The 15,879-nt window shown below is 38.2% G+C and overlaps 1 protein-coding gene across 19 annotated transcripts in view; it reads right to left on the bottom strand.

The window, feature by feature from the left end:
* The window catches only part of DNM3 (dynamin 3), a 565,070-nt gene that overhangs the window by 261,470 nt on the left and 287,721 nt on the right, over nucleotides 1–15,879 (bottom strand). For all 19 annotated transcript variants that reach the window (XR_006213789.1, XR_006213790.1, XM_042975642.1 and 16 more), the window contains one exon: nucleotides 4,251–4,364. Coding sequence is in view for 17 of the 19 variants with exons in the window: in XM_042975642.1 (XP_042831576.1) it covers nucleotides 4,251–4,364 (114 nt within the window). In the remaining 2 variants the exon portion in view is untranslated. The remainder of the gene's footprint in view (nucleotides 1–4,250; nucleotides 4,365–15,879) is intronic.

Genomic DNA, 15,879 nt, shown 5'->3' with positions numbered 1-15,879 from the left:
TCAAACCTCACTGCTTTTGTTGTACCAAGCATACAGTCTATAGGGTCTTTTGTTCAATTAACGTGATCCTGGAAAAAGTTGGAGTCATTTTTCTTCATCTCAAATGTATTTCATAAGTCATTTATATTATTACAAACTTGTCATGGCTTAAATAAAATCATACCTATAGCATATGGCATAATATGCTATTTATTCAACAGCCAATTAGATATAATGAAAACATACTAGTCTAATTACACAAGAAAGTAGGAAGATGGCAGAACACGGAAAAAACAATGATAATCCTCTATGAAAATTTGAATGTAAATTTGTCATTGAATAAATGAATGAATCTATAACTAACTTAATGATATTTACTGTGTCACACTTGCTTGACTAAGAAAGATAAATTGTCATATAACAGGATTTACAAGTATGCAGAGGCTGATGTGGGTATAGAGGGATACCACGGGAATAAAGAACGAGCATTTAATTTACCAACAAATTGACTCCAAAAGTTGAGTTAGAATTTAGGCTTATTTTCACAAAGCAATATTCTAAATTGGGGTTTTCGAGGTTGCCCAAAGAATCATGTTAAATTTGAAGGATGGCAGTAAGACTTCTTTGGAATCTAAGTATCATTTAAAACACTGCTGCTAAAAGACGGTACAAAGTCAAGAGGCCAGAGACTCGTCACTACTTCTAAGCCCAACCCTCCTGATGTTTCTTCTTGGCCTCCTTTCCCCACACCCTCCCTTCCAGCTTCTGCTTCCAGCTGACACTAATAACTATTTGTTGAATACAAGCAGAAATCAAGGAACAGTGCTGTACTCTCCCTTTAACCCTGACAGCAAGCTCAAAGGTGGTCTGCAATGGTAGGAAACTCTCGCAAGAGAAATAAAGCAGAGTAGAGGATGACAGTGGTGATGGTCAAGGAACGGTGAGGTGGGGATGAATGAGGATGGCTCCAGTGGAAAAACGCTCTGCCCCACTGACACAAACAATTTAAAGATAGAGGCCATTTGTGAGTCAGGCATTAATATTTTGAAAACATTTTATGTTGTTTCTGGAGCAGAGTTCTAATGAGTAACAGTAGCTAATGGCTGCAGTATGTGGCCCATCAATTTGCCACCCTGAATTCAAGAGCTCTTCTCAAGCCACCCAGTATAAGCCACCATCTTCTCTTACGTGGACCATTGCTACAGTCTCCTAGCTAGCTGGTCTCCTGTCTTCCATTCTTACCACTCCCCTCCTTCCACATACACATTCCATCCCACGCATTATGCCCAACCCAGCAGCCAGAGTGGTCTTTCTAAAACATAAATCCAATTATGTCACATCCTGTTGGAACAAGCCAATAGTTTTCAATTATCCTTGAAATAAAATCCAAATTAGGGGGTTCCTGGGTGGCTCATTCAGTTAAGTATCCGACTTAGGCTCAGGTCATGATCTCGTGGTTCATGGATTCGAACCCCACGTCAGGTTCTGTGCTAACAGCTCAGAGCCTGGAGCCTGCTTCAGATTCTGTGTCTCCCTCTCTCTCTGCCCCTCCTCTGCTCATGCCCTGTTTCCCTCCCTCCCTCTCTCTCTCTCTCTCAAAAATAAATAAACATTAAAAAAAATTTTTAATCCAAATTAGTGCATGGGGTCTGATAAGACCCCACCCACTGGTACCTCTGATTTTATTTCCTACCTCTCTCTCCCATGCTATCACATTCCAGCCACAGTATTCCTGCTGGCTGCCACCCTGGGGTGGGGTGGGGGTTTACTTATGATGCCCTCTTGCTGGAATTTTCTTCGATAAAATCTTCTACACAGCTCATCATCCCAGCCTCTAATTCGATGTTACTTCCTCCCCCATCACTTTCTAGCTCACTACCCCATTTTATTTTCTTCAGAGCACTTACCATTGCATTATTAGTCTATTTGTTCATTCCACAAAGCAGCAACTTTGTCACTTTCTCTTTTTTGCAATCGACTAAACTAAGAAAACAACCCTTTCCTAAACTTTCTTCATCCAGATCACTCCATCATATTTCAAGAGTCATTCCCATCCCACCGCCCCATGCCCAAATACCCTCCAACATATAACTTTAATAAAATGTCTCCAGCACTCAGTTAGTATTATAATTGCACACATGTATTTTCTATTTGTTGTAAGCAAATGCTCATGAGGGAGCTTCAGCAGCAGAGATTTTGTAAAAAGTTATCTTGAGTTTCTAGAGGAATGGAAGGGATGACTACTGATCATTAACTTACAAAGCTCTCAAAGATTCTTCTTCCCTACAGGGGGCATCACGTGCCTTCCAATGGCCTTGTTTCAGTGCCCACATAGCCAGACAAGAGAACCCCAAAGCCATATTCCAATAACAGTAGCTACTCCTATTATCTTCAGAGCCCCTCATACTAACACCCACAAAAAGGTCAATGCCAATATGCCTGGAACTTGTCTAAATAAAACCTCTGTGGGATAAGGTTGACTTGGACAACTGCAGCATCTCTGGGATTCTTGCATACACTTGTGATTGAAGACATGAGCTCAGAAGCCAGATAGCCTGAGTTTGAATTTCTGCTTTGCCACCAACTAGCTATGTGACCTTGGGAAATTAGTTATGCTCACAAACACCAAGTATTCTGCAATAAGGGAAACTGAGTCCTACAGAAAGGACTTTTTGAATAGTTGGGGTTTTTTTTTTGTTTGTTTACTTTTCTCTGAAAAATGGGGATAACAACAGCACTTATCCTTAGGGTTACAATGTGGACTGAATGAGTCCATATAGGACCATATATAGGTGTTTTAACTTATAAAAAAACACCAGCTATTATTATTATGAATCCTCAGCAAAATCTTTTGCTTTTAAATTTTGCTTATGAATTTAAATGTACATAAATAATCCTCTAAGTCCTTGGAAACAAAATGTATCTAAGAGAAGATCTCTTAAGACAAATGAACACAAAAGAAGAAGACACTCTATTTACTGATTTTTCTATCTAGACAGGCATCTCAGAGCTCCCGAAGCTGTGGTCTTTGAAGACTGGAGCTTCCCACGGAATGACAGGGCTATCTGAGCAGCCAGCAAAGGAAAGAAACCATTGCTAATTCTCAGACTCTTACAACAACCACTCCATGTTTGACTGAAGTCAGTGAAATATATGACATAAAAAAAATATTGTAAAGCTTTTGTGTAAAATTGTCTCTGTACATTTCTATAATATTCTATTTCCCTTACTGAAGAAAACTTAGTGGCCATCAACTGATCATCTGATTAACATACTATTGTTCACAAAGTACTTAGGAAGCAGAAAGAACTATGCAAGACATGAAACTTGAACTCTAACAACTGACAAAGGCACCTTGTAGGACTTTCAAAAAGAATATCAAGCCAGGATTAGAAGGACTTTTAACTCTGAAATACATACCCTTTACAGCCAAACAAAATTGAGGCAATCTTACCTGTAAATAGCTTTCTAAATCACAAAGTATTCTTATCTAATGTTTGTGGACTGCATTATAAGCACCAAAAATAGCTCAGGTCAGACCAGAGCTCTTAAAATTTCCAAAACATAGTTTAATTTCATCCATGACCTCCCAAATTTAGCAGTATCACTTGATAGCACTCTAATGGGTCCACAAGATTGATAGGACTTTTTGCACTTTTAAAGCTACCAGATTAAAATGAGTAGTAAGTCACAGGGCCAAAATGATTAACATCTAACATGAGCCAGAGAACATAATTATCATAATTCAGGCTTTTACATAGATCAAATTTTCAAACAACAAAATTCATATAAACAATTACCTGGGGCTTGCTTGAAGACTATTGATTTGGACATTTTCAAAAGCCTGCCATTTGAAACAGATGTCACAGCCAACAATTCCAAAATTCTTTATTAACTCTGCATCAGTGCTATTAATTTCATTCTTAAGATGCTCTATGTCCCTGGGTTTTTTCAATACATTATTTAATGAAAATTGTCCCTATATCAGTATCTCATCATTATTACAAAGAAGGAAATTTCCAACTACTGACCCCTAACTCCATTTCTTCGGGTTAGCAAACATGTGACTATACCAGAGCAATAAAAGAAATTTGAGGGGAATATTATAAATTAAGAATCTATGAAGAAAAAACAATGCTTCTTCAAACACCCCAAGCTATGTCTTACTGAAAGAGAATCACTCATGTCTTGGAACTGTACATCACAATAATATCAATTAATTGGAAATTGGAAACACTTTAATAAAATAATTGTGATTCTCTGTGACTTACCTCATCATCTTTGTACCAGGACAAGCTTTCAGCAGTAAGGACGAACCAGTATCCCTTAGAGCCTCCTTTCATGATGCCAATGTTGCTGATGGTTAACCATCCCTTACGAATCACCTACAAGACAGCACAGATTGGCAGAGATGTTGAATTTAATGTGAACCAATGGAGAGCATAGGTCTTGTACTAAGTGGAGTTAAAAACAAGATATAAATTGCACTAAGAGCAACATTGTTTCCCCAAGGCTCACCCTCTATTGAGCTATTTAAGACAATTTATCTTCCCAAACTACAGATAACCAGAGGGAAATCTCTCCCATCAAATGGACAAAACTGAAATTGCAGACTTATATGGATGGTGGAAGCAAAGCAACTGAAACAGAAAAGAATTGAATGAGGCAGACTAATAGGCTTGTGCTCAGCCTATTTATGGCATTGCTGCTATAATTAAAACATATTTAGTTGATTGGGTGAACAATAATAAACTCTCCAGGCCCACTGCCTCTCTCCCCCCTCCCAGTCCATTGGTCCATTTGTTTGTCTGGTTTGCATCTCATTAGGATTTTCACCAGAGACTGGCCACCAAATGGTAAAAGGAAGAAACTCAAGTCAACCAATTAGTTCCTTGTTAACAGTTCACCACTCTAAATAAAACTGAATGAGGTTCAAGAAAGCTGAAACAATAAGCAAAAACTAAAAGTTTGGAGCTTCTTAATGGTCTAGATTTATCCATCTACTTCTGGTTGTTATTTGTCATGCTAAAAAGCATGTAGCATCCTCATAAAAATCTATAAACAGCTTTTAAATTTTAAAACATATTAATAACTTAGATTATAGCTCTGATAGAAATTATTCATAAATGGCTTTTAAGTGAAAATCTAACTTTTTCTCAGAGTTGCAAAGTTAAATTCTGCTTTTTCACAGGGCACAGATAACCATCTCCCCTCTGCCAGATAGTTTTTGTTGTCATAGAACCAAAAATGAAATACTGTATGGAGTTACATGACACTGTTCTAAATATCAATAATCATCCTATACCTAAATTAATCAATATCCTAGAGACACTGAAATAGCAAAAAATTTACTTATTTAATGACTACTGAGTGTCAGTTCCTAAATGAAGATGAATTACCTGAATAGATTTTTTAAAATTATTGATAATAAGTTTTCTTGCTAAAGAAGAAAAGCCAATCCTAGGGAAAATTGTGAAATAAGCCAAAGTTGTTATTCTTGATCTTCAAGACTCTCTCCACACCCTCAGTCCTTGCCACCCTTGATTCCCTGCTTCAGCTTTCCCAGGTGTCCATTCTCCTTTCTAATGCTCTGTAACTTCTGTAAACCTCTACACAGAACCTCACTCCATCTCTGACTAAGGCAGTTCTCTCAATTGTTCAAAATTACTCCTGCCTCTTACTCTCTACTTCAGAAAGAAGGAAACAATACTTCTCAAAGTATGGTTTCTACCGACTATATTATAACCATCGGGATGCTTTTCTAAAACACAGATTCTTGGGCCATCCCCAGTCCAAATGAATCAGAATATGTACATATGAAACCCCAGAAGTCTACACTTAAACATGTGTCCAGGGTGATTATTATTCATAGTGAAGTTTGATGGCCACTGCTTGTACACATACAGTCAAAACTTCACTCTCCTACAGCAAGTAATCTCATCTAATTTCTAGTAAGAAGCAAGTGGTCAAATTATTTCACACTAACAGTGTTATCGACCCTATGAGGTTCTTACAAATAGCATACTAATCGCAGGACTAAAATGAAAGTATGTTTTCGTGCATCTTTGGATAGAATGGAAGTCTTTCAGTTACTCCATAAATTGCAATGAGCAAATCGCTATTTCACTCCTGGTAGGACAGGCTGGAACCAACAAGGAAAGGCATGAAAGTAGTTCAGTGAACATTTCTAAAGAACCTATCATATGTCAAGATGAAAAAATATGATGATGCCCACAATCCTTGCCTCACGAATCTTACAGCTTAGTAGAGAAGGCAGATCCATAAAGATTTAATTTCAATCTAATAGTATAATAAGAAATGTATGTCAAGCAAGGGAAGGGGCACTTGACACAATTTAGGAAGTTGTCATAGGCTTTCTTTGAAGAAATGGTATCTCAGAAGAGCCTGGAAGAGAAACAGAATGCCAGGTCAGGGAGTACAGTAAAACCTTGGATTGCAAGTAACTCGTCCAGCAAGTATTCTGCAAGATGAGCAAACATTTCTAATAAATTTTAACTTGATAAAGAGCAGTGTCTTGCAATACAAGTAGTACGTGATGCTGAATGTCACATGATCATAACTGAGCCAACGCTGCTTCTCTCTCTCTCTTGTTGTGGAATTGTGGGTGATCGTCTCCCATGCTCAGATGCTCGGTCTCAGGCCATGGTGTTTGGCAGAAATCAGTGATTTTTCAGAACATTAGAAGGTGCCCACAATTGGCACTAGTGTATTTTTTGTCACTTCAAAGGACCTATAGAAGGTCCTTTGCTTTTCCATACAAGAGTAAGCTTAGGGGTACTTTGCTTCATTCTAGGTCAGGTTGCCTGCAGACATAGACCCTTTCCTCTGCTGCCTTATTGCCAGTTACATTAAATACAATATATGACAAGAGTTTATTAATACTGTACTGTAGTCAACATCCATGCAAACGTATGCAATGGCCTCCATGCAGGAAAAGGTGGAAAAGAAAGGCGGTAAGAAGATGATTACAGTGGAAGTTAAGTAAATCATTGAGCAGTACAAATGAGGTGTGTGAGTGGCTAAAATTGCAAGATTTTATAAGAAGTCTACATCTGCATCTCGTCTGCAGAGGAAGAGGAGAAAAAGATGGAGGAATCCCTCACTTCAAATGAGATTAGGGAGATGTGTAAAATGTGGGGAACGGTGCAAAATTTTGTAGAAAAGCACCACCCAAATAAAGTTGGAGCAGTGCGAGCGATGAACCCGTTTAATGACAATGCAATGTCACATTTCCGTGAAATCCTCTAAAGGAGGCAAGAGCAAGTGTCATTGGATAGGCTCCTTGTTAAAGCTGCACGAAAAGAAAAAGACTCCATTGAACCAACAGATAGCACTGATCTGTTAGTGATAGTGAAAGTTGTCCTACACAATAACCCTCCTCTCTCTTGTCTCCCTCACACCAGCCATGAAGGTTTTCAAAGGTAAGCACAGGTTAACTTGTTTATTTTTCTTTACATTTTGTATTTTCTTTATTATTTTGTATTATATTATGGTATTGTAATAATTTTTATGTAAATACTTTTGGGTTGTGAAACGAATTACCTGGATTTCCATTATTTCTTATGGGGAAATTCGCTTTGATACATAAGCGCTTTGGATTACAAGCATGTTTCCAGAATGAATTATACTCACAAACCAAGGTTTTACTGGATTTGTTTATCTGTATGAAGAACAAACAGGAACAAAATATGAAAGAGCCACTTAATACAGAAAATGTGTGGTGGGGATGAAGAAGTTGAGGTCGGGGAGGCAGGTAGGGTAAAGTCAGAGTGGATCCAGTTCCATGAGACTCTAAATTTTACTGATCTCACTCCTCCTGGCAGTACTAAAATAAATTTCAAGTACATATATAAATTTATTTTTAAATTATATGTAACCATTGTATTAATAAATTATGTACATCATATAGAAATATACAGAGAAATTTGAAAGTCTGCATGAAGATAAAATCAACCATACTAAAAGTTTTTTATTTTGTGGGGAAAATGTACTTTATGTCTTACCTTTCCATTTTATTATTACTTCTCAAAAATACAGAGCAAGGGTGCTGGCATCAATATGTATATTAAATATTAATAGGTCCGAATTGCTTTCTTATTTTCTAGATAAAAGTACATATAAGGAGTTATTCTACTATATCCTCCTTCATTCTAGTGGATGTGCACTCTCTCCAAGACAGAGAAACTAGATTATGTAAGCTATTGCAATAACTCAAATGAGAAATGACCAAGGTGTGAACTAAAGCCATGATGTAGTAAGGATGAAAATAAATAAACTTACTGGCGAAATACCCATGAAATAAAATCAACAGGAATTATAACTAGATGAGAGAGAGATTAGTGAATGTAAAGACTCTAGAACCGTACTTTACAGTAGCCACACATGGTCATTGGGCCCTAGTGACTAGTTTCAATTCAGGTGTTCAAGAAGTGTAAAATGCAACCTAGATTTTGAGAACTTAGTATCAAAAACAAAAACAAAAACCTCGTAACTGTTTTAAGATTTATCATATATTGAAATAATATTATGTTGAATACATTAGGTTAAATGAAATTGGTTTTTAGTATTCATTCCACTGTTTCAGTTTATTTAAAAAAGTTTTTTCAATGTTTATCATTTTTTGAGAGATAGACACACGGCGTGAGTTGGGGAGGGGCAGAGAGAGAAGGAGACACAGAATCTGAGGCAGGCTCCAGGCTCTGAGCTGTCAGCACAGAGACTGGCACGGGCTTCCAACTCATGAACCATGAGATCATGGCCTGAGCTGAAGTTAGATACTTAACTGACTTAGCCACCCAGGCACCCCTCATTTTATTTTTTAATGTGGCTGTCAGAAAAGTTTAAATTACATATATGGTTTACATTATATTTTTATTGGATGTTGTGCTGTTCTAAAATGATTTTGAAACTCTTGGGGCTACCAACCTATAAGGAACAGAGGAGAAGAACCAAGTGTTGGAAAGTAGAGGAGTTGAGGATAAATTCTGCCAAGGTCATGTTGAATTTGACGTACCTCTAGAAAACACACATAGAAGGGACCCGACCTCTGAAGCAAAATGGCAATGTTAGGACTAGAAATGAAGACTTGCAAGTCCTACATCTGGATATAAATACAGATATATAGATATAGACATAGATAGATGATATAGATATAGATATAGGCAGATATAGATAGATATAGATATGTCAGTTAAAACTTTGAGTGAAATAGCAGTGGCTCACAGTGGAATCCTGGAGAAATACCAACAATTAAGAAGAGGTCAGAAAAGAGCCTGAAAAGGAATGTCAGAGAAATAATAGCAATAAGGTCATGGAGGCCAAAGGCAAGGAGAACTTCAAGGACAGTGTAGTTGGAAGTGTCAAATTCAACACAGACAGGGATGTGTAAAGTGCAATGCAGACATCATAGTGTCTTCAGCCATGCCGGCTGCAGTGCTGTGACAGGATAAATCAGAGTTCATTGGATTGAAAGGTGAATGGGAAGTAAAAAATGGAGACAATAATTGAAAAGAGCTCTGTCCAGAGGAGGATGAAAGACAGTTAAAATCAGACACAGGAGCAAAGGAGGTGGTGGCATTGTTGCTGCTGCTGCTGCTATTTTATTGTTGTTTTGGATTCTTTTTTTTTTTTTTTTTTTTAAGGATAGTCAAGTACTGAGCATATTTATTGATTGAAGAGAAATAACAGTACAGAATAAGAGATTGGTGATATAAAAAAAATAATATAAAGATAAAGAAGAGGAATGAAGCATAAAGAGTACAGAAAGGGACTGTCCTTGAACAGAAATGGGACTACCTCATCTTGTGAACCTGGAGAGGTTGGGAGAGTAAGGGCAGATGTGTGTCCTTTGTAAGGAAAAGAGTAGAAAGTTTGGGAAGGTTATATTTGATCTTCCCATTTCTCTTGATAAGAGCAGAGACTAAATTATCTGCAGGAGAGTGAGGGTGAGAAGTTGGAAAGAAGGCTTAATGAGAGCATGAAACAATTCCTCAGTAATTGAAAGAGAGTGAACATAACAAGAGTTAGTAAAATATGGCTGACAAAACACAGCACTACAGAACTCATAAAAGATAACATAGGAGAAAAAATCTAGATGATTTTGGGTATAGTGATGCCTTTCTAGATACAGCACCAAAGACATAACCCATGAAGTAAATAACTGATAAGCTGGAATCATTAAAATTAAAAAACATCTGCTCTGCAAAAGACAATTTCAAGAGAATTAGAAGGCAAGTCACAGATTGGGAGAAAATATTTGCAAAAAACCTATGTGATAAAGGACAGTTATCTAAAATATACAAAACTCAAATATTAAAACTCAATAATAAGAAAACACATAACCTGATTAAAAAATGGGCCAAAGACTTTAACAGATGCCTCATACAAATGGCAAATAAGCATACAGAAAGATCCTCCATATCGTATGCCATCAGGGAAATGCAAATTCAAACAATGAGATACCACTACACACCTAATAAAAATGCCCCAAATCCAGAAAACTAACAACCACAAATGCAGGATGTGGAACACCAGGAATTCCCATACCTTTGCTGGCAGGAATGCAAAATGGTACAGCCACTTTGGAAGACAGTTTGGCAGTCTCTTATGAAACTAAATATATTCTTACCATGTGATCCAGAAATCGTGATCCTTAGTATTCACCAAAAGGAGTTAAAAACTTATGGACACACATGCATGTTTATAGCAGCTTTGTTCGTAATTGCCAAAATTTGGAAGTAATTGAGATGTCCTTCAGTAGATGAGTGGATAAACACACCATGGTACATCTAGATCGTGGAATTTTATTCAGCACTAAAAAGAATGAGCTATCATGCCATGAAAAGACATAAAGGAAATCGAGATGCGTTTTACTAGGTAAAATAAGCCAATCTACAAAAGCTATAGACACTGGCAGGAATTTTCCCAAGGGATACAGGAGTGCTGGTGCATGGGGGCACTTGTATCCCAATGTTTATAGCAGCACTTTCAACAACAGCCAAATTATGGAAAGAGCCTAAATGTCCATCAACTGATGAATGGATAAAGAAATTGTGGTTTATATACACAATGGAATACTATGTGGCAATGAGAAAGAATGAGATCTGGCCTTTTGTAGCAACGTGGATGGAAGTGGAGAGTGTTATGCTAAGTGAAATAAGTCATCCAGAGAAAGACAGATACCGTATGTTTTTACTCTTATGTGGATCCTGAGAAACTTAACAGAAGACCATGGCAGGGTAAGGGGGAAGGAAAAAAAAAGTTAGAGAGGGGGGAGCCAAACCATAAGAGACTCTTAAAGACTGAGAATAAACTGAGGGTTGATGGGGGGTGGGAGGGAGGGGAAAGTGGGTGATGGGCACTGAGGAGGGCACCTGTTGGGATGAGCACTGGGTGTTGAGTGGAAACCAATTTGACAACAAATTTCATATTAAAAAAAAACATGTTAAAAAAATAAAATAATAAAATAAATTAAAAGGCTATAGAGTATATGATTTCAACAATGGAATATTCTAGAAAAGGCAAAACTATGGAGACAATAAAAAAAAATCAGCTATTGTCAGGGATGAGGGTAAGGGTGGGGGAAGTGATGAATAGGCAGAGCACAGAGGATTTTTAGGGTTAAGACGAATTTGTGTGCTATTATAATGAAGGATATATATATCATTATACCTTTTTCCAAACCCATACAATGTACAACTCTGAGAGTGAACCCTAAGGTAACTATGTATGTTGCGTGAGGATGTACATTCATCCCTGGTTAAAAAAAAAAATCTGATGAGTTATATGGTAATAGGGGAGGCTACGGATACGTGGAGGCAGAGGGTGTATGAAGAATCTCTGTACCTTGACTCCATTTTGTTGTAAACCTAAAAGTTCTCTAAAAACACAAATTCTTGGGGCGCCTGGGTGGCTCAGCCAATTAGGCATCCGACTCTTGATTTTGGCTCAAGCTGTGGTCTCATGGTTTGTCAGTTTGGGCCCCACATCAGGCTCTGCACTGACAGTGCAGAGCCTACTTGGGATCCTCGCTCTCTCCCCTCTCTCTCTCTCTCTCTCTCTCTCTGCACCCGTATCCCACTCACTCTCACTCTCAGAATAAATAAACTTAAAAAAATTAAAATAAAAAATAAATAAATAAACATTAAAAATTTTAAAAATAAAAATAAAAAAATAAATTCTTTAAAACAAATGGTGGAAAGCTGAGAATGAAGGCCATAGATTGCAGGGATACAATGTGCATAGTTGTATTATCGTCGCCAGCAGTGCTCTACACACTAGAAGTAGAAAAAGAGAAGATAAATGGAAATTGATCTAGTGTTCTGAATTTCTAGGTCCACGTAATCTAAGTACATGGGTGTAAAGATGTTGAAGATTTGGGGCAAAGGACTACTTCAGGTGATCATCCATTCAATCCAGGCCAGGCAGAGAAATGAGACCAGGAGAGGCCTAATAGAAAGGTAGAAAATGGAAAGATGAAGAGACTGGAGGTGCTAAGGAGGTTTAAAAAAATGTGCACACCATGTAAGTGAAGACAAGAATGGAGTTTTGGGGACTTAAGATGATGTGAAGTAATAACTGGCCTGATCCTACTGGCACCATTGGACTAATCTCTCAAGGATGCACCACTATTTCTAGAAGTGCTGAATGTTATAGCTAAATAGGATACTTAGAAAACATGATTTGGTCCAGTGGATATATTCAATTGTGCTATATGGATATTATGAGTTACTAATCACAGTTAAAATGAAATTTGCAAAGAATTGACAAAAATAATTAGATATTACATTCTATGAAATGACAGTCATTGCATTGCAATAGGCTTTCTCATTTGGAGAAAAAAAAAAAGAGAGAATGACAGCTAGCATGTTGTGAATGCACATGGCCCACATCCTTTCACAGGCACCCATGGAAGTGTGTCAGTACCGAATGCTGTCAGCAAGTTAAGTTGCTGTCATAAAATATTTAAGAAGCTCTGGCCCAATTCCAGCCCTTTCTGGAAAAGGAAGCATATTTTCCACAAATGGGCTTTTTGTCTTCCCAATGACAGTTCAAAATAAGAATCAAGGAAAGGCAATTCCTAAAGTACTCTTTCACAAAAGAATTGAGGGGTGAGAGAAATCATGAAATCAAGGTAAAGCAGCAGAAAAAGATAGGAAAAGGCAAGCATTCAGGAAAAATGGTCAGAATATAAGAGGTAAGAATGTGAGGGGAAATTAAAAGAACAAGACAAAGGAAAATATGGGAGAAAAAGAAGACAAAGACTAAATAAAATAATAACATTTGAACCGAATGACAAGACAAATGGGGTTGATTGTAGATTATTTTCATAGAGAAAGATACGTTAATTTTGCATTCAAATTTAAAATTACAAAAAAAAAATCTACCAACATTCAGTAGAGTAACCATTTTCAGCCTCTTGGTGTTTGAACATCAAATTCTGTTTTGAGCGTCCAAGTAAACAAGAGCAAGAAGGCTCATAATTACATGACTAGAAGGGACCTTCAGAGCTGAAAGGGCGTGTTCATATTTGTAAGGCTTGAATTCAACCATTTAAAAAAATTGTTGCCGTAAAATATCACCCAAGCTCCTTTTGCCAAACACAGAAACTGTGAAAGCAACTGCAAGACCAGCAATGGGGAGAGAAGAACAGCCCAGGCCCTCTCTTAGCGGCAAGCCTACTCTAGAGAGTTCCTACTCTAGCCAGTCCCCTCCATGCTATAAGAACTCAGGCTTTGTCAGGGATGGCAAAACTTGTATGTCAGGAATGAGTTCGGACCTCAGCATCTGACCAGCACCCTGGATCATAAAATTAATACACAGACAAGGAATAAAATTATGGGGAGAAAAAAAAGTACATGTGGAAAACTTCTAATGTGGCCAAGGCTTTGGGCCTTGAACTTTTGTGAGCAGGGCATTTTAACCTTGGCCTTGGCTTATGGTAAACCATACAAGTTTTTCTCAGCTCTGCAGCTGGCTTTTAACTGTTGCAGCCTAAGAAAAGTTTGCATATCATCAACTGTTCCATATTTTGATGTTGGCAGATTATAAAAGCTTATATATAGGCTTTACCCACAGAGGAGTAGCTGCTTCTGTAAGGGTAGTGTATATACACCGCAGGGCCTATCTGGGTAAATGCTGCACAAACGCATGGGCCCAGCAAAGGCACAGGCCAGGCCAGTTGCTCAGCTGGCTGGAAGAGACATGCCTTTGCAAGCACAGGCATCTTCAGGATATAGTCTTCCTGAATTTGGCTGGCAGAGATTTTTCTAAGCAGGTGTGCCTGAGGCAAGGATTCAATATTAGGGAAAAGAGTCTTTCTGCATATAGGCCTTAATAGGCCTGAAGAGGGAGAATTCAATTTACTACTTCTAAACTGTAAGGCAGCTGAGGCCCATGTGTATCACAGAGCCCTCTTGAGGTTCTAGCTTTAATTTACCAGGTTCAGGCCCCAGGTGGGAGGTAGGAAGTGTTCAATGAGCTTCCCTCAATGCCATTCTTTATCTGAGGTCAGGGCAAACTGTAGAGAACTAACCTTGACTCGTGTGGCTTATTTACAGACTCAAGGGTCACCCTTCATGGCAGCACAAGTTCACAAGCCTGCTCTGGATTAATTATACAGGGAGGAGAAAGTCTCCTTACAAGGCCGGGGCTTTGATATCAAGAAATGATGTAACAAGAGGCAGGAAGGGAAACACAAAGGCATAGGAAAAATTCTGAGGTTTTGAATACACTGCACAGTAGAGGGAGGGAACTCAACTAAGACCTGGGGACTAGGGTTGCCACCACTGCAGAGTCCTGAACACTGCAACAGACAGCAATGTTTCAGTGCCCTTTTCTCAGACTACATGCACAGATGGCTTTGCCCTTGGTGGCTAAGTGCACAGTGGCAAGAATAACTTCTTAGGGAGAGAATCTACCCCCAGTAAATTTATAGGTTCACAAACAACTAGAAAAAAAACTGTTTGACAGCCTGGTAGGGCTGAAACCAGAAAGGTTTCCTCTGTCTACCCTCTCTCTTCCCGATACCCCTAAATGTCTGTTGTAGTTAATGGCCACAGCTACAAAAGGGTACAGGAAGTAGTAATCAAAACAGTATGGTACTGAAACAAAAATAGACACACAGATCAGTGGAATAGAAGAGAGCCCAGAAATAAACCAATACTTTTATGGTCAATTAATCTACGACAAAGAAGGAAGAATACCAATTGGAAAAAGACAGTCTCTTCAAAAAACGGTGTTGGGAAAACTAGACAGCAACATACAAAAGAATGAAACTGGACCACTTTCTTAAACCATATGCAAAAATAAACTCAAAGACCGGGGTGCCTGGGTGGCTCAGTCAGTTAAGCCTCCAACTTAGGCCCAGGTCATGACCTCGGGGTTCATAAATTCAAGCCCTGCATCAGGCTCTGCGCTGACAGCTCAGGGCCTGGAGCCTGCTTCAGATTCTGTGTCTCCCTTTCTCTCTGCCTTTCCCCTGTTTTCTCTCTCTCTCTCTCTCTCTCTCTCTCTCTCTCTCTCTCTCAAAAATAAATAAATATTTAAAAAATGAATTAAAGACCAAAATGTAAGACCTGAAACCATAAAAATCCCAGAAGATAGCACAGGTAGTAATTTCTCTAACATTAGCCATAGCAACATTTTTCTAGGTATGTCTCCTAAGCCAAGGGAAACAAAAGCAAAAATAAACTATTGGGACTATGCCATAATCAAAAAGCTTCTGCAGAGCAAAAGAAACAATCAACAAAACAAGACAACCTACTGAATGGGAGAAGATATTTGCAAATGGTATATCTGACAAGAGGTTAGTATTCAAAATTATATATTTTGAACTTACACCACAATACCAAAAACCACAAATAATCCCATTAAAAATGG

This window comes from Panthera tigris, chromosome F3 (genome assembly GCF_018350195.1).
Source record: "Panthera tigris isolate Pti1 chromosome F3, P.tigris_Pti1_mat1.1, whole genome shotgun sequence".
In the NCBI taxonomy this organism is placed as follows: Eukaryota; Metazoa; Chordata; class Mammalia; order Carnivora; family Felidae; genus Panthera; species Panthera tigris.
This window is presented reverse-complemented; position numbering and strand designations above follow the sequence as displayed.